Source organism: Cetorhinus maximus, chromosome 13 (assembly GCF_964194155.1).
Source record: "Cetorhinus maximus chromosome 13, sCetMax3.hap1.1, whole genome shotgun sequence".
In the NCBI taxonomy this organism is placed as follows: Eukaryota; Metazoa; Chordata; class Chondrichthyes; order Lamniformes; family Cetorhinidae; genus Cetorhinus; species Cetorhinus maximus.
In genome coordinates, this window is record NC_135891.1 from 63,322,651 (window position 1) to 63,346,360 (window position 23,710).

The 23,710-nt window shown below is 42.3% G+C and overlaps 1 protein-coding gene across 3 annotated transcripts in view; it reads right to left on the reverse strand.

The window, feature by feature from the left end:
• Positions 1 to 303: 303 nt before the first annotated feature.
• The window catches only part of gnas (GNAS complex locus), a 357,713-nt gene continuing 334,306 nt past the window's right edge, over positions 304 to 23,710 (reverse strand). For all 3 annotated transcript variants that reach the window (XM_078555457.1, XM_078555458.1, XM_078555459.1), the window contains exons 8-12: positions 20,674 to 20,732; positions 12,315 to 12,435; positions 8,521 to 8,651; positions 4,934 to 5,001; positions 304 to 2,177 (exon numbers count right to left, since the gene is read on the reverse strand). In XM_078555457.1, the coding sequence (XP_078411583.1) occupies positions 2,031 to 2,177; positions 4,934 to 5,001; positions 8,521 to 8,651; positions 12,315 to 12,435; positions 20,674 to 20,732 (526 nt within the window). In that variant the 3' untranslated portion in view covers positions 304 to 2,030. The remainder of the gene's footprint in view (positions 2,178 to 4,933; positions 5,002 to 8,520; positions 8,652 to 12,314; positions 12,436 to 20,673; positions 20,733 to 23,710) is intronic.

The window sequence follows — 23,710 nt, forward strand, 5'->3', positions numbered from 1 at the left end:
GAAAAGTTGCAAATTTAAAACTTCTAGATTGTGTAGCTCTGTACTTCACTCAAATGTTAAATCACCTACTCTTTATCTCAGCGGTTCCCATTTACTTAACATTGTTTCATCAGACATGTCCATATCTTCACTGAAACAGAATCACAACCGTGCTTTATATACCTTCTGCGACGAGTAACAGATTTAGTAGTGCATAGTACTAATTGCGTGCTGAAATAAACTGGGGGAGTGGGGGGGGGGGAAAGAGGAGAGAAGACAGGTTGGGAGGGGGAGGTGAGTAATATAGGCTAACACTGTACTAGATCTGTTATTACAACTGTAATTTTAGACTTTGTACAAATTGTACAGGTAATCTTAAGACACATGAAAAAGTAACATACTCACAGAGACATAAAACACCTAGGTATAAAATATAAAGCAGTGTAGTAGTTACTAAAATTACATGCTTTCTTATTGCTACAGTGATTTTTGCTTTTTGTACTGTACCACAACTTGTTCTGAGCATATAATTTGCATAAATTATTCAAGTTTAAGAAAAAATCCACACGTCTTCACTTGATGCTACTGTATAGTTAATATATAAACAAAATTTTCTAAGGTATCTCTTTATTAAAAGAGAAATAAAAATGTCATTTGCAACTGGAATTCTGAGGCCAAATACAAGGGGTTACACCTTGCTTTGTATTAACTATACCAACATAGTACACCTGCTGTTGGTTGGACCAGAGGAGCCAGATCTACTGATGATCACCATATTCACACAATGCCTACATTAAAAAAAAACTATTTTTTTTAAAAGGACTATGAATGACCAAAGACTAACATTTATAATTTGTAGCAAAATTTGGTTTATGTAGAAACAAGCCATGTTTGCATTTGGATAGACTGAAATGAGTTAAAGCTAAAATTAAAAAAAGCAAATGATGCTGCAATGTCTGGTCACTTGTTAAAGACCTCACTTCTTAAGTGGTTAATTTGCACAATTTTGTACTTTTTTTTTATATACTAAACAGCATTTTTCCTTCTTTATAAACCAGAAAAAAAAACTAAACTACAGATAAATTCCCTACCTTGAGCTAGTGCTGCAGATAGGGCTGACAAAGCTGTACAGCGCAATCAAACATACTTACATCTTAGCTCATTTTACAGGTACAGCCATAATCAAGGCACAAAGATCTTCTACAAGTTATTTTCAATAAAGTTGTACAAAATAATACATTTTACAGTCTGTACAAGAATAATAATCCAGAAGTAAAATAAACAAAAATGGAGGGAAGAGAAGAGGAATGAAGGGGAAGGGAAGAGGGGAAACCAGAAGAGATAGGAAACAGAAATAATTGGACCAAAGTCCAGTTAATGAACAAAGCTGAAAGGTTCATCTGTGGAGAACTAAAACAGTGTGTGGTTAATTCTTTCTACAATCACAGGCCAAAAGCAGTTCATCACGCTCTAGGTCCAAGGACTGCCAGACTTTATTTTTTTTTTTAAAAACTCCCCTCTAAAAAGCAGTGGGGCTTTATCAGATTTCTCTCTATTTTTTGCACTGTTCAGATCTGCAGGAATTCAGCATCTCCATTCCACACCTTGTCAGGCCTGGATAACATCACAGAGGAGGTCTAGTCTTCAGCGTGGACTTGGCACCTTCGCATTTTCTGTTGCTGTGAATGGATACAGGATCGATATTATGAGCCCACAACAGCGTCGATTACCCTGGAACAGATTTTTCCCAATTGTGTGTGGGTTTTTGTTTGAGTCTTTTTTAAATCCTTCAAGTACTCCTTGTTCATGGCGTTTTTTTGTTTTTCAATTTTGTTAAAGTAGTAGGGAAACCCACACAGAAATGGCCATTTAGGTGATGCCATCTCACACTGTCCGGGGGACAGAGGCAAGCAAGAAGTTCTGCTGTTGTCCAGCAGGGAGAAAAGTGGAGGGGTGCATTCGGAGAGAGACCGCACCAGTTCTCTTCCACCCTGTGTGGGCAAGTTAAATGAGGAATAAAGAGTCCAAGACACAAAGACAAGTGCTCTCCATCACAATAACTCATACTGACGAAGGTGCATACGTTGAATAATGTCCCGACAGTCATTAAACACCCTGCGGATATTCTCGGTATCCACTGCACATGTGAAATGAGGGTAGCAGTAGTGCCTTCCATCACCGCTTGCTGTGCTGATTCTCTGTAAGACAATGTATACAAGTTTAAGACAGCTCAGATAAACTGCAACAAGGTATTTTTGCAAAGACAATTTGCTACAAACACCAGTGGTATAAAATAACCATTCTTTGATTTTCTTGGTAAACATCTTTGTGCTGTAGGTAAATATTTCACTATACTGTAGCCTTTTTAGAAATACATATTGCTGTGCTTTTCACTAGTACAATCCCACAGATCCCTTTAAGCCATTTATTTTTAAACTGGGCTCCAACAGTGGATTTTGAAATTTCCTTTGCTCCAGGTCAATAATGAGGTACGAGTAAAATATGGACAATAACATTTTTTGTTTTGTTTTATTTTTGTGTTAAATGTATTTTCTGTAAACTTAGTACTGTTTCACTTTTGGCAGTGCATTTATTTTGTTTTAGAAGGTATGAAATGGGGTATCCAGAAGTGCATCAATATTTGTGGGAAGCTCTGCCCACAGAACACCTCACATAGTCTAATGCCTATTAATTTCTTTATCTATTTTTCTATTCATCCACTTACAATGGAAATTAAGGATTGCATATTAAAATACTCAGTAGATAGGAAACATCCACCTTTTGGGCTTTTTGGTTGTTCTTTTCTAGTTTTCCGAACCTAGGGGCTGAGCATCATCTGAAAAGTCCTTTTAATGAGCAGGCATCTGGCCAACCACACGTGTAGTAGGAGCTGCCATTTTAAAGAAAGTTTAGAAATTGTCCTTAAATACTCTGAAGAAAGCTTTTCATAAAATTTTCTAGTTTGCCTTCAACTGCAAAGGGCAATTGAAATGGATTGTTGGAACTGTTTTAATGTTTGCACTGTAAAATTCATACAGCGGAAGTGATCTCAAACGGCAGCAGAATGTTGAGCTATCATCATCTGTGTCAGCTGCTGGTGAACAAACAATCCAAGACTTGTATGTTGACCCAAGACTTAATTTGAGATGTGTGTAGAAAGGCTAAAATCAATCAGTAAGGGCTAGGGAAGCACCCCTCAAGCAGCATGGTTGTGGCTAAGGTGCCAAACGTTTCAACAGATGGGGTTCCAGAGTTTCATCCCCTGCTTTGATGACGATCTGTTCATTGTGGAATTTAAACAAGTAAAACCGTCATTTTGAGCATGACTTGTGCAGATAGTTACCAAGGGCATTTACTTCCACCTCTAAATCATTGCCTGTTTCTACATCAACCTATCCAGCAATGAATTCTTTATTCATGCCTTTGTGATCTCCAGGTCTAATGCTCTCCTTGTTTTCTCATCTTTTGACTCCAACTTACACAAAACAGTAAACATTCCATCTCTCACACTATAATTTGTTCACCCATTGCCCTTTTCTCACTGAACTCTGTCTTGATGCATTTAATTCACAGCACTTGTCTTCATCTATAAATGCCTCTATGGCCTTGCAATCTCCTCCAACAAGCATTGTGCACCCATCTGTAGATGAAGATTCCTAGTTCATCAAGCTGTTTCTCATTGCCCATTCTTTCGACTCTGGGGATCAGCCTTGCTATTCTGTGTGGAAGGAACAACACAGGGTATCCTCATATTTATTTCAAACCATTAAGATAGTGTTAGTTACCATTCCATTGTGTTTTTATATAGGTAACAACTCGCATTTACTAGCCACCTTTAACACAGAAAATTGTTCCAAATGCACTTGACAGAGATATCAACAAATTAAGGAGGCCAAAACAAAGATGATGATGTTAGGAGGGGTGACTAAAATCTTGATTGAAGCGTATTTTAAATGGAGGAGGTGGCGAGATTTAGGAAAGTAATTGCAAAGCATGGTGCCCAATGATGGAATGGAGATATATGAGAGGGCGGATTCAGAAGAATGGAAAGTGGGGAAAAATAGGGTAGTTGTAGGGCTGGAGTAGGTTACAAATGTAAAGAGAATGGTACTCATTAAGGGCTTTAATCATGAGGACACAAACCTTAAATTTGATCATAATTATAAAAATTACACTGCACATTTGACTGGCATTCCATCCACCACCCTAAACATTCACTCTCTCCACTACTAGCACGCAGGGTAAGGTTTACAAGATACAATGCAGAAACTTGCCAAGGCTCCACTGACAACATCTTCCAAACCCGCAACCTCTAAAAACTAGAACAAGGGCAGCAGATGCATGGGAACACCACCACTGCATGGGAACACCACCACTGCATGATCCCCAAGTCACACACCACCTTGGCTTGGAAATATATTGGCATTCCTTCACTGTCGCTGAACTAAAATTCTGGAATTCCTTCCGTAATAGCACAGTGATATAACTACACCATATGGACTGCAGCACTTCAAGGCGAAGGCTAACATCCAGCTTCTCAAGAGAAATTATCAGCGTTCACCTAATTCTGGCCTCTTGAGCATTCCTGATTTTAAATGCTCTGCCACTGGTGCCTGTGCCTTCAGCTGCCTAGACCCTAAGCTCTGGAATTCCCACCCTAAACCCATCCAACTCTCTGTTTCTTCCTTTAAGAGCAACTTTAAAACCTACTTCTTTGACAAAGCTTTTGGTCACCTACCCTATCATCATCATCTTATGAGGCTCGGTATCTAATTTTGCTTTATAATACTCCTGTTAAGCATCTTGGGATGTTTTATTACATTAAAGCTGCTATATAAATTCTTGCTGCAATTAGGGATGGCAATAAATGATGACCTTGCCAGTGACATCTGCACTCCCTGCATGAATAAAAAACAATTCCAGGGCTCAAAAACATAACTGCAGGTATACTTACCAGGAACTCATCTCTGATGAAGTACTTGGCCCTTGTGACCCTCGGATCTTCATCAGGCTCTGGTGATGCTGTTATAAATAAGGTAAAAAGAAATTATGCTAATAAAAAGAATTTAGACTTCTGTACCAACTAAACCTGGTTGTATTATTTCTTTTTGAAGTGAGAAGTTAAATATCACTACAAAACACACAGTATTTCTGGAATTTGGAGGTAACCCCCATGTGATCGACAAATCTGCATGACTCACACAGGCAACAGGTTTTGATACTTCCAGTTTTAATCACCCCAAATGTTACTAAGGTAGGCTATTCTACTTGTATCAAAACTTTGCAACATTTACCTACACAGTATCAGTAATTAAAGTGCATGCTTAATGGCAGCTTAGGTTTTAAGAACCTGGTTTCCAATGAAACAGAGCAGACTGCTAAAGCTATTTTTAAATTTTGGGTGGTGTTCCAGAAGAGCGATGTTGAAGTGACCCACAATCTAAGTGTACCACTCTCCCTGTTCTTCCACCACCACTCCAAACCAAGGCTTGTATAAATGCAAGTAGCTTTTGAAGGCTAGATGGGCCATAAAAGCTCTGCTGCATGTGACCCACAAAAATGAAAGCTGCCAGCTGTCACAAGGGGCCGTAACCTCCGACTAGTGTCGGAAAGTGCAGGCCTGCAGAAATTAGAAGATATAAATACCTACTCACCTGGTATTGAAAATTACATTGCTGCTTCCGTTCGCCAGAGCTGCTTGGGGCCTGCATCGAAAGACTCCTTGCAGGCCTCAAGTGCAGCTCCAGCATATTCAAGGAGGCCCCAGAAAGTTTAAAGGGGTAGGGAAATTGGCCAGGACAGGGAGAAGATAAGCGTCTAGGCTAAGTGCATAGGGTTTGTAGGGGCTGTCTGGATGGGGTCGGTCGGAGGTCCAGGGGGGTGGGGGTTGTTGGAGGAGTGGGTAGTGTAGGAGGTCGGGGGGTGGGTGGGTCGGTCGGAAGTCATGGAGGTGGAGGGGACAGTTGGAGGGGGTGGAGGGGACAGTCGGAGGTCGGGGTGGTGTTGGAGGGGGAGTGGCGGGGATGGTGGGAGGTTGGGGCAGTGGGAGGTTTGGGGTTTGGGATTGTCGGAGCTGCGTGGGGTGAGAGGGGTGTCGGAGGAGTGGGAGGGGTGTTGCAGTTCGGGGGGGTTGGGGAGTATCGGAGCTGGGAGGTGTCGGAGGTCAGGGAGGATGGGGGTGCCAGAGGTCAGGGGGGTTGGGGGGCTGTCAGAGGTCGGGGGGGTTTGGTGGGGATGCCGGGGGCTCGGTCGGACGTCAAGGAGGGTTTGGAGAGGTGTCGGTTGTCAGGGGGATGTTGGAGATTGTGGGGGGGCTCAGTCGGAAGGTGGGAGGGTGTCAGAGGTCAAGGGATTTTGGGGGGTGTTGGAGTTCAGGGGTTTGGGGGTTATCGGAGATCAGTGCATTGGGGGTGTCAGAGGTCCGGCGGGGGGGTGGGGCGTTGGGTGGGGGGGGTTGAGGTGTGTCGGAGGTCAGAGGGAGTCCCCTAGGGTTGGTCTGGGTCTTTACAATAGTTATTCAGAAGTTAGAATAGGTTTTAATTCTTCTAACTTTTTCTGATTAACTATTGGTACAATCCCAGTGGAACTATCTGAAGTTAGCGAATTTTCAGATGGTTCCCAGCGCAGTGCAATTGTCCAGAGGAAGTGAGCACTTCTGGGCAATTGCCGTGCAAACCCTTACCTGGGAACTTCCCAGAGGGATTCCCCAGTGCATCTTTGGGGTACCCCCAAATTTGACACTGGGGAGCTCAGAAGTTAGGGCCAATATAATTACCCTCCTTGCTACTGGTCGTACTACAGCACCTTAGTATTACATTGTTTAGCTCGTACAGGAGAAATTCTTTTGCTCCAAACAACTTTTAAGTACAATACATAATAAAACTCAAGTATAAAAATAAGGACACATGCATGATTTCTAAATAGGGGACTGAACATTGACTTCAATTATCCCCCAGCCTCCAAACGCAACTTCACTTGGGTCTGGCAACACCGTGGGAGACTGAATAGCAGTGTGACAAAAGTGAAATATTTTTAGTCTATAATAAATTATTTATTAGATTCTTCAAATGTTGCACAAGGTGGAGGGTTAGAAATTTGGATCAGTTAGCTGTTTCCACAGAATGAAAATAGGATGGCTGATTTATACACCTCAGGACAAGGCAGAGATATAGCCTACTTCAGTGAGCTTACTTCTTTAGTGAAGAAGTATTTGATTGAATTTTACTAATTTCCTTGGGTAGGGATGTGCTTATGGAAACACATGTTTAGAACTGGTCAATGGGGCAAGTTATTCCATTCAGTATATTATGGGGCTGTTTGTGATTGGCCATCTAAAATAACTAAGCATGTAGGATTGGTAACTATTCCAAGCAGTTCAGTTATATTTAAGAACATCTTTGGATAGTTAGCAAAAAGGGCTATAGTAACAGAGAAAATATAGATAATGTATACACTTTGGCACAAGGTTTAGAAATTTAAGAAATGAGTTAGGACGATGAATACAGAAGCCAGTTTCAAGTCAGCTGCACATTAGTGGAAATCAAAATTAGGGGAAATATATAACCAGGAGATGCATAATAGGCAGCTAATTCAATATTACCCATTACAGACTATCGCTCAAAATCAAAATTACCCCAATATGTCTGAACTGGGCTGCTAGTATACTGGAAACAGAGTGGGTATTTACATTGTGCGTATTTCTCTCACGTAAGAAATAAAACTTAAATAAGTATACATGGTGCAACACTGTCACCTACTGGTGTAGTAGCATATTAGAATCATGTCACAGTAGCCTTAGAGTTACTAGGTTCAAAGTAAGTCACCCAACCTTCCTTAGGAACTATTCATTCTAAACAGTGAGGTTTAGAAAAACACATGGCTTAAGTTTGCAAACTGCCTGGTGAGGTGAGAGTTTGCATTCTTAACCCCACTGCTGCCTACTCTCTGTACTTATTTTAAACAAACGTATATCAGATCCCTTGCCGATACATAGCTTTTACAGGAAAAAATCTTAGCCTCCACAAAATGGCAGCTCTGGTTGAAAGGAACATTATTCTCTTTGAATTCAGAACAAAATGATTTTCAGTTGAAATTTCTGATGGTCAGAAAAAGTACAATGAATATTAAGCATATCTCACTGAAACTAGAGTTAATCAAAATTGTTTTATGTCCATGTGGTTCAATAACTTAAATCAGCTTGTTAACAGCACTATAAGAAAAAGGGGAGGGTGAGGAGAAGGGTGAGACAAAAAAAAAAGTTTTTAAATCCACATCTTGTTTTATTTCTCTTTGGGGAGCGGGAAGAAGGGACAAACTGTAAGTAATCTTATTCTTTTCCATGCCTTGCCACTAATACAGTACCAACCCTGAGTTAGAGCATAGGTAACTTGGCCTGCATTCTTCATGTAGGGAAGCTCCTGGCTTCTATTTAGTGCTGCTGGAAATGAATCCCATGTGTGGAAAATCATAAGTCTGCACATCACTCCTGGACAAGGGACTGGAATTGACACAAGAAACATCTTTTAAAGTAAAAGTGCTCACCATCATCAGGTGTAGTGTAACGAGCAAACTCAGGAAAGTAGTCCTCGATTTTAGATTTTCCTGCCAACACCTTCTCTGCCAGCAAATCCTGTTTATTTAGGAAGAGAATTACAGAAATGGTCCGCAGCCACCTAGATTCAAAAAGAAGCTTCATTCAGTGACCAATATCCCACATAAAAAGAACAATTTTTAACATGTATGCCGAATTTGGCTGATCTACAAGTTTGGGTTTTATTGCAGACTTGCAGTATCAATCATTCTCCCATTTCTTGTAATTCAAGCAGCTCAGGATTGCTTCACCTTTACTGCCAATTTCATGAAACCGTTTTACCACCAGTACCCACCCCTTATCACCTCTCCAGTTAAACATTTGATGATCACCTGTAGTGACTGACAATTGCCAATGCTAACACTACCCTGAATAAATTATGCCACCAATTAATAAGTTGTGATGCACCTTGCTGTCTTGCCATTTTCACAGATACTTATGTCTGTTAGCATCGATGGTATTGATTTGACTGGCTTTGACATTGTTTATGCACAGCCAAAAGAACAGGAGTCAATTTCACAAAATAAGTTCCAGTGGATGGCAACTTCATCAAACTACCCAGCTTAGTCCATAAATCATGTAAAAAAAAACTGGAGTTTTGCCACAGTGGCAACTATAGAGTACTCATGTATTGCTAGCACCTGCCAAAGTAAGGGATGTGGAATTGTGCATCTGATGAAATGATTCCAGGATGAGAAACTTGAGTTATGAAGATAGTTTGGAGAGGCTGGGACAGTTCTCCTTAGAGAGAAGGCTAAAAGGACATTTGATAGGTGTTCAAAATCATGAGGGGGCTGGATAGAGTAGAAAGGGGGAAAGTGTTCCAGTTTGTCAAGGGATCAAGAATGAGAGGGTACAGATTTCAAGTGATTTGCAAAAGAAGCAAACGTGATGACAGAAAAATCTTTTTCACACAGCGAGTGATTCGAGTCTGGAATGCACTGCCTGGAAGTGTGGTGGAGGCAGGTTCAATCGAGGCATTCAAGAGGACATTAGATGATTATTTGAATAGAAACAATGTGCAAGGGTACAGGGAAAAAACAGGAGAATGGCACTAAGTCATGATGCTCATTTGAAGACACAATGGGCCAAATGGCCTCCTTCTGCACTGTAAAAATTCTGTGATTCTAGGGCCTGTTTTTCCCACTGCAATTGACACAATGGCAGATTAAGGTCTCCACAACAACCGGTCTCCAAGAGACTAAATAAGGAACAGCAACACACTGCAAAGGTAAATAGGAGATCTTTGTAAATTGTGGATCTCCACTTCAGCATCCTCTACTGAGATACTGAAAGATATAGCAAATGGCATTCATTCAATGAAATGGCAAACAATTTCATTGATTCAATTTTAATTTGGAGGTAGCTTTCAATGCATAATCTTAAAATTACAGCTAGGTCAATCAGGAGTGCAATCAGGATGCACTTTTTAAAAACATGAGAGTATTGAAAATCTCAAACTCTTTCTTCTTCCTCACTCCTCTCCAAAAGAAAGGCTGTGGTGCTGGGTCAATTGGAAATTTTAACACTGAGATTGAGATTGATAACACTGGGTGTTACGTAAGGGTCTGAGGCTCATGAACAAACAAGGAGCGGTGACATAGTGATAATGTCACTGGACAGATAAGCCAAAGGCCCAGGCTAATGCTCTGGGAACATGGGTTCAAATCCCACCACTGCAGCTGGTGGAATTTAAATTCAATTAATAAAAAAAATCTGGAATATAAACATAGTGTAATAGTGATCATGAAACCATTGTTGATTGCTGTAAAAACCCATCTGGTTCACCAATGTCCTTCAGGGAAGAAAATCCACTGTCCTTGCCTGGTTTGGGTCCAGGAACACGGCAGTCCTGTCACATCCAGTTTTGAATGGTGGTAGATAATTAAACAACTAACTGGATGAGGCGGCTCCACAACAATCCCCATCTCAAATGATGGGAGGAGCCCAGCACATCAGGCAAGAGACTAGGCTGAGGCATCTGCAACCATCTTCAGCCAGGAGTGCTGGGTGGATGATCCATCTCGGCCTCCTCCTGAAGTCCCCAGCATCACAGATGCCAGCCATTAGTCAATTCGATTCACTCTATATGATGTCAAGAAATGACCGAAGGCACTGGATACTGCAAAGGCTATGGGCCCTGACAATATTCTGGCAGTAGTACTGAAGACTTGTGCTCCAGAACTAGCCACGCCCCTAGCCAAGCTGTACCAGTACAGCTACAACACTGGCATCTACCCAGCAATGTGGAAAATTGCTCAGGTATGTCCAGTCGATAAAAAATAGGACAGATCCAACCTAGCTATTTACTGCCCCATCACTCTACTCTTGATCACCAGCAGAGTGATGGATGGTGTCGGCGATAATGCTAACAAGCAGCACTTACACAGCAATAACCTGCGCATTGATGCTCAGTTTGGGTTCCACAAGGGCCAGTCAGTTCCTGACCTCGTCACAGCCTTGGTCCAAATATGGACAAAAGAGTAGAATTCGAGAGATGAGGTGAGAGTGACTGCCATTGATATCAAGGCCACATTTGACCCAGTTTGGCATCAAGGAGCCCTATCAAAATTTAAGTCAATGGGAATCAGCTCTCCACTAGTTGGAGTCATACCTAGTACAAAGGAAGATGGTTGTGGCTGTCGGAGGTCAATCATCTCAGTCCCAGAACATTGTTGCAGGAGTTCCTCAGGGTACTGTCCTAGGCCCAAACATCTTCAGCTGCTTCATCAATGACCTTCCTTCCATCATAAGTCAGAAGTGCGGATGGTCGCTGATGATTGCACAATGTTCAGCATCATTACCGACTTCTCAGATATTGAAGTAGTCCATGTCCAAATGCAGCAAGACTTGGACAACATTCAGGCTGGACTGGACTTTGAACATTCGCTCCTCGTAAGTGGGAGGCAATGACCATCTCCAACAAGAGAGAATCTAGCCATCTCCCCATGACATCCATTAGCATTAGCATCGCTGAATCCCCCACTATCCACATCCTGGGGGTTACCATTGACCAGAAACTGAACTGGACCAGCCATATAAATACTGTGACTACAAGAGCAGGTCAGAGGCTGGGAATTCTGCAGCAAGTAACTCACCACCTGACTCACCAAAGGCTGACCACCATCAATAAGGCACAAGTCAGGAGTGTGGTGGAATACTCTCAACTTGTCTGGATGAGTGCATCTCCAATAACACAAGAAGCTCAGCACCATCCAGGACAAAGCAGCTCACTTGATTGACAGTCCATCGACCACCTTAAAAATTCACTTCCTCCACCAATGACGCAATGTGTCCCATCTACAAGATGCACTGCAGCAACACACCAAGGTCTCTTTGACAGCATCTTCCAAAACCATGACCTCTACCACCTAGAAAGACAAAGGTAGCAGATACATGGGAACACCACCTGCAAGTTCCTCTCCAAGTCATACACCATCCAAACTTGGAAACATATTGTCGTTCCTACCCTGCTGCTGGATCAAAATCCTGGAACTCCCTTCCTAACAGCATTGTACGTGTACCTACATCAGAAGGACTGCAGTGTTTCAAGAAGGCGGCTCATCACCAACTTCTTGGGGGCAATTAATAATGGGCAAATGCTGGCCTAGCCAGTGACGCCCATGCCCTTTGAAAGAATAAAGAAAAGTGCAGGTAAATGAAGTGGAGGTACAGATCAACAATAATCCAATTGAAATGATTAACCCTTGTAAAAATAGTATAAATGTGACAGTTATAAATTTACCTGTTGTTCCAGATGCTTTTGAACAGATTGAGCGCTTCTTGTAGGCGATTGGTCTGATTATCTTCTCGTATAACCATGTTGTAGCTACTGCTAGCCACCACAAATATGATAGCAGTGACATCTGAGAAACAAAAAGAGGATCAGAGGTAAATCAATTAGAAAAAGTCAAGAAATCAACTCTATTATATGGCATGAGATAGTATGACACATTTATTCAAGTCAGTATGAAACAAGAATAAGCGCTTATTGTTTAGTAATAGATGTGTTCAGAAAGAACAGAAAGCAACGTTAATATTGCCAAAACATGTTATATTATCAGTGTGATAAGCAAAATAGCTTTTAAGTCAGCAGTTTAGTTCTCCAGTAACTTGAAAAAAAGTCTTTGAGTTTCAAGAAGTGGAGACAATGGAATGCCACAGATCTTGGCAAAGTGAGGAGAGATTAAAGATTGCAGTTCAGACACCCAAAAGGAAGCTAAGAAAATAAACGTGAAGCTCGTAAAAGTAAAACTGAGGAGTACAGAATTAGCATGACAGAAATACATGTAAATAGGAGCTCTTGAAAAATATCAGAAGACAATGTTGAGAGAAGGAAGCATGGAAGCAACGGTTGTTGGCTATGGTAAGATCTATGGTTATTGCTCACTGTGCATTTGATGTTTTCTAAATTTTTCAATATTATATGCATTTATGCCATAAACATTATTTGTAGTGATAAACGTATATTCAGTGAAGGAGCAATATGGCCACCAATTATGTTTTCTACTTGTACAAATTTCAACCAACTACATGGTTATTTGAGGCAATCAGAAAAGTGTAACTTCGTGCTTATGTGACACTGGCTATACACAAGTCATGGAGTTGGCATTGAGGTTGGTATTAACATTTTGCATAAATATTAAGATTAGTTACACAAATTAAAAATAACTTAAGTGACATGTATAATATCAAACACTGGGAGAAGGAATGATCAGTAGTGCACAATGAAGGGAATAGAGCTGGCACTGGGACCTTTCAAAGAGTCAAGACAATATGAAGTAGTAATTAAAAATAAACAAACTGAATAATGGAATACATGCCGATGGAGTACAAATTATGCTTAGGGTTTATAATGCATTAGTCAGGCCACATTGGGGGTGTGAGCACATTCTTATTTGGCATTATTTCAAAAATGACACTCATGGCGGTGAGCGAAGAGAGCATAAATGATTTAAAGTATAAACTTCAGTTCTACAGTCTGAAGAGGTGATCATAAAAGGTGGGAGAGGGCAACTAATAATGTAAATTATTGAAGGCAACAGATGAGCTGAACTGAGAGCATTACTTCAATGAAAGCCAGCCAATGGGACAAATGTAAATTAGTGAATGATAAATTTAAAACAGGTTTTGAGGAAGTTTAGTGGCCTGACCAATTGGAATAATCTCTGATGGAATAAAAGACATTAGAAGAATATAAGATATATTTGGATGCTAGAATATGTGGGATGGAGTAGGGTAGGATGAGTTTATCTTTCTCATTGTTTCTCCTGCCGATGCAATACGGCTGGCTGGAACCAGTCTACCTGCACGCTGATCCGTGCATGTATAGAAATCCAATGACGTGCACACATCAGTTTACCCAGCACACTGCCAACTGATTTTGCTTTCTAACTCGGTCATTGCAATATGCTCTTAATTCGTGAATTCCATGGATCCCACACATCATTTAGTCGGCAGGTTGCTCAGAATATCTAGCTCACAAGCATTTTGTTGACACTTGGAGAAAGTGTTACAGAATTTTACGAGGGGTGACAGGGACAATCCAGAGTCGTTATTGAACGCTGATGCTTCAACTCACTTTAATAATTTCTGTTGTCACTCAATTTATAAGCACTGTGAACATATGCTGCTGAATATTCAGTGATCTGAAAGATTCAGTCAAGATTGGAAAGAAAACTGTTGCAATGTTGTACTGAGCTCACTAATTCCAGCGGTTTTGCGAAGGGGCAGAATCCTGCCTTAAAATGTCTGCATATTTTGTCACATTCTCAAATCTCTTCAGTATAAGGATCAATTAATTAATGATGTTGCGGAACTAAATATGATTTTGTAAAGTACTGACAGCCATTTTATTTTGATGCATGGGAAATAGTTTTTGAAACAAAATAAGCTGGCTCATGTCACATATTGCCTCCTATTAAAGATGGCGGCCACGCATACACTCTGCTGCACATTGCCTCTTATAATGATGGTAGCCGCGCATACAACTACACATACATGGCATTGGCAGCAAACACAGCCTGTCTTTATAGAACACCATTAAGGCTGATGAAATTCCCCAAAGAACTTCATATAGGAAGAAATGGGTGCTGTGCCTTAAGGAGAGGTGACTAAAAGCTGTTTGAGAAGACAAGACCTTTTAAGATAGAGGCTGAGGTTGAATGGCTCAGGGACGAAATTGTACAGAATAAAAGCAATGCAACTGAAGGTTCCATTACCCACCATAGATTGGAGACAGGTGCACAGAAGGCCAGAATCCAAGTCCTGCAGGATCTGGGTCCTGACAAAGGAGCTGGTGCAATAATTCAGGAGGTTGTAGGAGAAAGAGGGGTACAAGCGGATACATACATCTACGATACAGATGAGGATTATATTTGTGATACACTGGAAACAGGGAATTAATGTTCATCATTGAAGATGGCCTAAAATACTTTGTGTGGACAGGATGTGGATATCGGAATTTTTGCTGAGTTGGAGTCGATGGAGTGGGACGTTGGGAAGCAAGCACAGCCAATGTCGGAGCAACCAAGTCTGGAGGTGACAGCGGAATGGATAAGGGTTTTGGTGGTGGTAGGTAGAGGCAGAGATTGATGATAATATGAAGATGGAAATAAGCCATCTTGACAGATGGACAAAATATGGCAATTGAAGTCCAATTCTATGATGAGCAGAATGCCAAATTTGCAAAAGGCCTTTAGGAAAGGAACATAAACACAAATTGCTGGAAAAACTCAGCAGATCTGACGGCATCTGTGGAGAGAAAGACACAGTTAACGTTTTGAGTCCATGTGACTCTTCTTCAGAACTGAAGAGAAGTAAAAATGTGGTGAAATATATACTGTTTAAGGGGTTGGAACAGGTGAAGCTGGAAAGAAGGCCAGCGATAGGTGGAGGCAAAGAAGAGATTGTGAAAGATGTCATAAACTGAAGGTGAAAGGGGTGTTGATACTGGCTAAAGGACATTAAAGGACTGGCTAATGGTGACATTAAGAGTAGAAAGCAGGATGAGCAAGTGACAGATGGCCCTGGGGGGTGGGGGGAGGGCATGGTGTGGGAGAAAAGGTCAGAATAGGTTAGAAGGTGGGGATAAAACAATAAATGGAAATAAATTAAAAAATAATAATAGAAGTAGGTGGGAAAAAATATATATAAAAATTTAAAAATAAATATTTGAAAAAAGGGGATCAAAAAGGGGTGAGGACGAAAGAAAGTTCATGATCTGAAGTTGTTGAACTCGATGTTAAGTTCAGAAGACTGTGAAGTACCTAATTGGAAGATGAGGTGCTGTTCCTCCAGTTTGTGTTGAGCTTCACTGGAACATTGCAGCAGGCCAAGGACGGACACGTGGGCATGAGAGCAGGGTGGTGTGTTGGAATGGCAAGCGACAGGAAGGTCTGGGTCATGCTTGTGGACAGACCGAAGGTATTCCGTAAAGCGGTCACCCAGTCTGCGTTTGGTCTCTCCAATGTAGAAGAGGCCGCATTGGGAGCAGCGAATGCAGTAGACCAAATTGAGGGAAGTGCAAGTGAAGCGCTGTTTCAGTTGAAAGGAATGTTTGGGCCCTTGGACGGTGGGGAGGGGGGAAAGTAAAGGGGCAGGTGTTGCACCTTCTGCGATTGCATGGGAAGGTGCCGTGGGAGGAGGTTGAGGTGTTGGGGGTGATGGAGGAATGGACCAGGGTGTTCCAGAGGGAACTGCCCCTATGGAATGCCGACATGGTCGGGGGGGGGGGGGGGGGGGGGGTGGTGAAGGGAAGATGTGTTTGGTGTTGGCATCATGCTGGAGTTGGCGGAGGATGATCCTTTGAATGCGGAGGTTGGTGGGGTGAAAAGTGAGGACAAGGGGGACCCTATCATGGTTCTGGGAGGGAGAGGAAGGTGTGAGGGCAGAGGTGCGGGAGATGGGTCGGACATGGTTGAGGGCCCCGTCAACCACCATGGATGGGAAACCTCAGTTAAGGAGGAAGGAAGATATGTCAGAAGCACTGTTTTGAAAAGTGGCATCATCGGAACAGATGCGACGGAGGCGAAGGAAGTTGTAGTCGAGGTAGCTGTGGGAGTCGGTGGGCTTGTAATGAATATTGGTGGTCAGTCTACCACCAGAAATTGAGACAGAGAGGTCAAGGAAGGGAAGGGAAATGTTAGTGACCATGTGAAAGTAATGGAGGGGTGGAAATTGGAAGTGAAATTAATAAATTTTTCCAGGTCCAGACGAGAGCATGAAGCGGCACCGAAACAGTCATCGATGTACCGGGGAAAGAGTTGTGGGAGAGGGCCTGAGTAAGACTGGAACAAGGAATGTTCCACATACCCTATAAAGAGACAGGCATAACTGGGGCCCATGTGGGTACCCAAAGCCACACCTTTTATTTGGAGGAAGTGAGATGAGCTTAAGGAGAAATTGTTCAGTGAGAGAACAAGTTCAGCCAGATGGAGGTGCTTGGTGGTGGCGGATGGGGATTGTTCGGGCCTCTGTTCAAGGAAGAAGCGGAGAGCCCTCAGACCATCCTGGTGAGGGATGGAGGTGCAGAGGGATTGGATGTCCATGGTGAAGAGGAGGTGGTTGGGGCCAGGGAACTGGAAATTGTTGACATGATATCGGGCACCAGAGGAATCGTGGATGTAGGTGGGAAGAGACTGGACAAGGGGAGAGAGAACAGGGTGAAGACAGGAAGAAATGAGTTCCGTGGGGCAAGAACAGGCTGACACGATCGGTCTACCGGGGCAGTCCTGTTTGTGGACTTTGGGGAGGTAGAAGCGGGCTGTCCAATGGTACACCTCCATTCCCACCAGGATGATGAGGGCTCTCTGCTTCTTCCTTGATCAGAGGCCCGGACAATCCCCATCCACCACCACTACTCTCCTCCGTCTGGCTGAACTTGTTCTCTCACTGACTATGGGTACCCGCATGGGCCCCAGTTATGCCTGTCTCTTTATGGGGTATGTGGAACACTCCTTGCTCCAGTCCTACTCAGGCCCCCTCCCACGACTCTTTCTCCGGTACATTGATGACTGTTTAGGTGCTGCTTCATGCTCTCGTCTGGACCTGGAAAAATTTATTAATTTCACTTCCAATTTCCACCCCTCCATCAGTTTCACATGGTCCATTACTGACACTTCTCTTCCCTTCCTGTCTCTGTTTCTGGTGATAGACTGTCCCACTAATGTTCATTACAAGGCGACTCCCACAGCTACCTCGATTACAACTCCTCACACCTTGCTTCCTGTAAGGGCTCCATCCCATTCTCTCAGTTCCTTCGTCCCTCTTGCATCTGCTCCGATGATGCCCATTTCCAAAACAGTGCTTCTGACATGTCTTCCTTCCTTCTTAACCGAGGTTTCCCACCCACGGTGGTTGACAGGGCCCTCAACCATGTCTGACCCATCTCCCGTGCCTCTGCCCTCACACCCTCCTCTCCCTATCAGAACCATGATAGGGTCCCCCTTGTCCTCACTTATCACCCCAGCAGCCTCCGCATTCAAAGGATCATCCTCTGCCATTTCCGCCAACTGCAACATGATGCCATCACCAAACACACCTTCCCTTCAACCCCCACATAGGCATTCCGTAGGGACCATTCCCTCTGGGACACCCTGGTCCATTCCTCCATCACCCCTAACGCCTCAACCCTGTCCCACTGCACCTTCCCATGCAATCGCAGAAGGTGCAACACCTGTCCCTTTACTTCCCCCCTCCTCACCGTCCAAGGGCCAAAACACTCCTTTCAACTGAAGCAGCTCTTCACTTGCATTTCCCTCAATTTGATCTACTGCATTCGCTGCTCCTAATGCGGTCTCAACAACATTGGAGACGCCAAACGCAAACTGGGTGACTGCTTTGCGGAACACCTTCGGTCTGTCCGCAAGCTTGACCCAGGCCTTCCTGTCGCTTGCCATTTCAACACACCGCTCTGCTCTCATGCCCACATGTCTGTCCTTGGCCTGCTGCAGTGTTCCAGTGAAGCTCAACGCAAACTGGAGGAACAGCACCTTATCTTCAGATTAGGCACTTTACAGCCTTCTGGACTTAACATCGAGTTCAACAACTTCAGATCATGAACTTGCTCCTCCATCCTCACCCCTTTTTCGAATATTTATTTTAAAATTTTTATATATATATATATATATATATATATATTTCCCCCCCCCCCACCTATTTCTATTATTTAAAAAATTTATTTCCATTCATTGTTTTATCCGCACCTTTTAGCCTATTCTGATCTTTTCTCCCACACTGTCCCCTCCCCCCACCCCCACTAGGGCCATCTGTCACTTCTTCATTCTGCTTTCTACTCTTAATGTCACCAATAGCACCTTCTTTAGCCAGTATCACCACCATCAACACCCCTTTCACCTTCAGTTTATGACATCTTTCACAATCTCTTCTTTGTCTCCACCTATCGCTGGCCTTCTTTCCAGCTTCACCTGTTCCACCCCCCTTAAAACAGTATATATTTCACCACATATTTACTTCTCTTTAGTTCTGAAGAAGAGTCATATGAACTCAAAATGTTAACTCTGTCTTTCTCTCCACAGATGCTGTCAGGCCTGCTGAGTTTTTCCAGCAACTTTTGTTTTTGTTTCAGATTTCCAGTATCTACAGTATTTTGCTTTTATCTTTAGGAAAGGAAGCCTGCCTTCCTCACCTGGTGGCTTATGTCAGACGACTGATCCACACAAGTGAATTTAAAAAGTGATTGTGTCTGAGAGAAGGAAGTGGAGCTTTTAGTAAAGGCTGAAAACGATGGCTTTTATCTGCCCAACGTTCAAATGAAGGAAATTCTGGTTCATCCATGACAATCTCAGATAGGCACTCTTGACAGCAGGTGAGCTGTCATGGCAGACTCTAGCTTAGCACTGATATATAGTCGATAATTGTGTCAAATCTGTGGTTTTGCAATATCTGAATTTAAAATGGTTTACAATGGAAGTAGCTACATGTATGTATTTTGTGCACAGTACATTATAGGTCTCTATTTGTAAATATCATGCATGTCCCAATCCTTTCCTGTTCAACCTACTCGCTGACATTCACTCACTTTCTTCTCTACCAAATTTTTTTGTCAGCTTGCTCCTCTCTTGCATGTATCCATCTTTTTTTCTGATCTGTCCCTTGCTAAACCTGGTTTCTCTCTCTTTCAGGAAGTTCTTGCTTCTCACTGCTCTTCATTTGGTTTCATTTTATAGGGTTCATTGATGGAAACAGTGGGGCCTGTAAACACAGATTAGACTTCCAAAAACATTGATTGCATAACTTCAACTTCCTCTGAAGCAACGTAACATACTAAACAAATCTTACAAAGCAACATTTAAAAAAAATACACACATAGCAGTTGTGGCATATTTCTTATATGTCCAACTTCCTGTGTAATAAGGTTTCCCAATGGTTCAGCATATTTATTCAGCCAGCAGGTCCCAGGTTAAGTACCCAGTTTGAGTTGTATTAGCTGGATTTAGCAGTAGGGGACTCAAATTGATGTCAGTGCCAGTTGAGTTAGCAGTGTAAATCAGCCAGCGTTCTCACCCCTAATGCAATCTCCATGATATTTCTGGAAGTGGAGATGTGAATATTACATAAAAACAGGACTGGGTTTGGCTGTGTTGGACCACCCATGAACACGTCTAGTTTTGGTACAAGGTCCTGTGGAAACCTGCAGAGGCATGAATGCTGGGGGGATTCTCCCATCTTTCAGGATTTACTATGTTATTTACTGTATAAATGACAACAACATAATGCTGCAGATTTTAGGTGCGGTATTCTGCTTACTGACAACCATTACTCTAGAGCTGGGAACAGCCATGTTTCTTCAAGCTCCATCAATTTGTTTATTCAAGATTTATTCAAGCAAAATGAACTGGGTCTACATCAATCTCTTATTTCCAAACAGATGGATTAGTGTGTTGGGCAAAAGCCCAACTGATATCTGGTGAAACCTACCAAACCAAGCTAGATGAACTAGCAGACATAAAACTAGCGACATTAAAACTCATGCACTCTGCCTCCTTGGATTGTTGCTCGTCTTCCTGTCCCCAAACTAACGGATATAGTATTCTTCTTGTCATGGATATGCCCCTGTAAAATACTTCACTACCAGATCTTACCATTGAAACACTGAATCCATTTCCTGCGCTCGTCTCGTTGCCCTCCGACATCAAACATGCTGCAAAAGGAAAGTGGTTGAACCCATTTTATAATCAAATCAGACAAGATTACGCTGTAGGTAAGATCAGTTACCTTAAATGAAGGCTATTCACATTCAAAGAAGTTTAACCGATGCTGACCAGCAAAAAAAAAGACAGAAGAACAAATGAGCTTTGCTAATTTTGTCCCATCAACATTCTAGCTGGCAACCTTATCTCATGGTCAAGGTTAAAACATTCCAGTGTTCGGTTGTTGATTCTTCAACCTGAGACATTGGATTTTCTGGTACTAGAGTCAGTTATAGCTCCTTATAACAATTCCAGTAGATATTGGAACTAAAGTTCCATGTATTCTATATGGACAAAACCAAAGGCATCCTACATAGTTCTAATTTTAATGAAACATGAAGTAAAACATTACAATACAGTATCTGACTGAATGAGTTCCAGAATGGACCTCATTGTTACTTAGCTGCATGGAACGTTACCTTGTTCTGACAGCTTAAAAAGCCATGGCACAATTCATTTGCATATACACAGCTGAAGAAATGAGAAGTGTTAACTACCTATTGTAGGTCTTCTCTTCCTCATTTTTCAAACAAAAATTTCAATCTGTGTGTGACCTGACACAAAATATAATTTTCTTTTTGGGTACATTTAAATTCCTTGTTCTGACTGCTGGTGCCTTTTTTCCAGAAAGAAATTTGAGCAATACTTATAGAATGAAGCTTGCAGCCATCGGAGCAGTGAAGGAAGAACATTACCATATAATGATCCCTTCAAAAAAAAGTCTCTCCCTCTTGCCCAACTCCTTCAATATTCATTTATATGCCTAGACTAGCTACTTGTTTTTGTAGAATTGCTACACTACATTAATTTATTAGAATTCATAATTTTGAAAAAATTTGGGGGTGCTCCATCTTTTTATTAAATTCTCAAAATGGCCTTGTTCACCCAAATACTACAGCCCAAGTTTGATTATTACGCGAGATAAAGTTTCTTACAGCTCCTACGTCAACTTGTATTTCTGGCTTCCACTAAATTCTCCGTCTTAGGTTCTGCACTATAGAGATGAATTACTATGATGGGTGAAGACTGCTAATTGAAGATGAAGGCTACCTTTGTGTTGATTCTTTTAAATGATGTGCAACCTCCGCATACTACAATCCCACCTAATCAGGCTTCCTGGGTTTAAGTTTTGGGATCTTTATTAATTGGTCTGTTTCTATCTGGCTTCAGGTAAAAAGTGTGCTGGCTCTGGACTTTATAAGGCACAAAGTTAAAAACTGATGTGTGGCACGGGACAACAAATGACATTATTTTGTTATGTGTGCGCTAAATCACACGGCCACTTTACAAATATGCCCAGCAAATCATGTACAGTTGATCTGTTCAGACAAAGAAAGAGAACAGCCAATCTTAGCTCATCCATCCTGAGACAAGTCTATAGTTTCATCAAAGCCTCCAACTGTTCTTTTTAAATGATACCAGGGTTGTTGCCTCCATCACCCTGTTTGGAATGTCATTCCATGTGCTGATTATGCTATGGGAAATGTAAATGTGCCTTTTTCCAGATTGAAACTGTGCCCTCATCCTGTCATGATTTAACTTGAATGCTTTAGTGCTACCGATTTATTTCCTTGATCCCGCAATATGAGTGGTCAACCTGCAGCTTCCAAGCCCTGGCAAATGGATCACTGAAATCCCAACAGCAAGATCCTACTTGGACATTCTTATTTTATTTTCTGGTTTATTCTGTTTGACGTCTGTTACAAATTTTTTATTGGCACCTTTTCTTCAATGGTGGATAAATCTGATCCATTAGTCTCAGCAATTTGACTTAAATGGTGAAATTTATATAAAGCTCTATAAGAAGTACTAATGTAACACACTTGATGTAACACCATTGTTTTATGAGAGTCCCTTTATTAGCCTCCAGTTAGCTGGCGGTGTTTGGCAAGGCCAGCGACGATGGAAGCCGCATAGATGAGCATTGGACAACTCGAGTTTGTGATCAGGACATTGCCAACGTGGGTGTATTTGGGGATTAAAATCAGTGTATGTTGGTTGGGCGGGTGTGCAAAAGGAAAGGCTATATAAAGGAGGGCTGCATAGGGAGACAACAAAAGGAACAGATGCATTTATGGACGCGAACATACAAAATCTTATGACAGGAAAAGACCAGCTGGTCCAGCCAGCCAACCCATATATTTGTAAAATCTTACGCAACACAACAACTAATTATATTCATATAGCACCTTTAATGTAAAGAAGCACCCCAAGGTGCATCACAGGAGCAATATCAAACAAAGTATGACACTGAGCCACATAAAGCATAAGGTGATATTAAGGTCACATGACCAAAAGCTTGGTCAAAGAGATCGGTTTTAATGAGTGTCTCAAAGGAGGAAATCAAGGTAGAGAGGTGTAGAGAGAGAATTCCAGTGCTTGGGACCTAGGCAACTGAAGGTATGGCCACCAATGATGCAGCAATTTCTTTTCCATTCATTTAAATGACGTGGGCTTCACTGGCTAGGCCAGCATTTATTGCCCATCCCTAGTTGCCCCTGAGAAGGCTGTGGTGAGCTGCCTTCTTGAACTGCTGCAGTCCCTGTGGTATAGGTAAACCCACGGGGTGCTGTTAGGGAGGGAGTTCCAGGATTTTGACCCAGTGACAATGAAGGAACAGCAATATATTTCCAAGTCAGGATGGTGAGTGGCTTGGAGGGGAACTTCCAGGTGGCGGTGTTCCCATCTGTCCGCTGCCCTTGTCCTTCTAGTTGGTAGAGGTCGTGGGTTTGGAAGGTGCTGCCTATGGACCCTTGGTGAACTTTTGCAGTGCATCTTGTAGATGGTACGCACTGCTGTTACTGTTCGTTGGTGATGGAGGGGGTGAATGTTTGTGGAAGGGGTGCCAATCAAATGGGCTGCTTTGTCCTGGATGGTGTCAAGCTTCTTGAGTGTTGTTGGAGCTGCGCTCATCCAGGCAAGTGGAGAG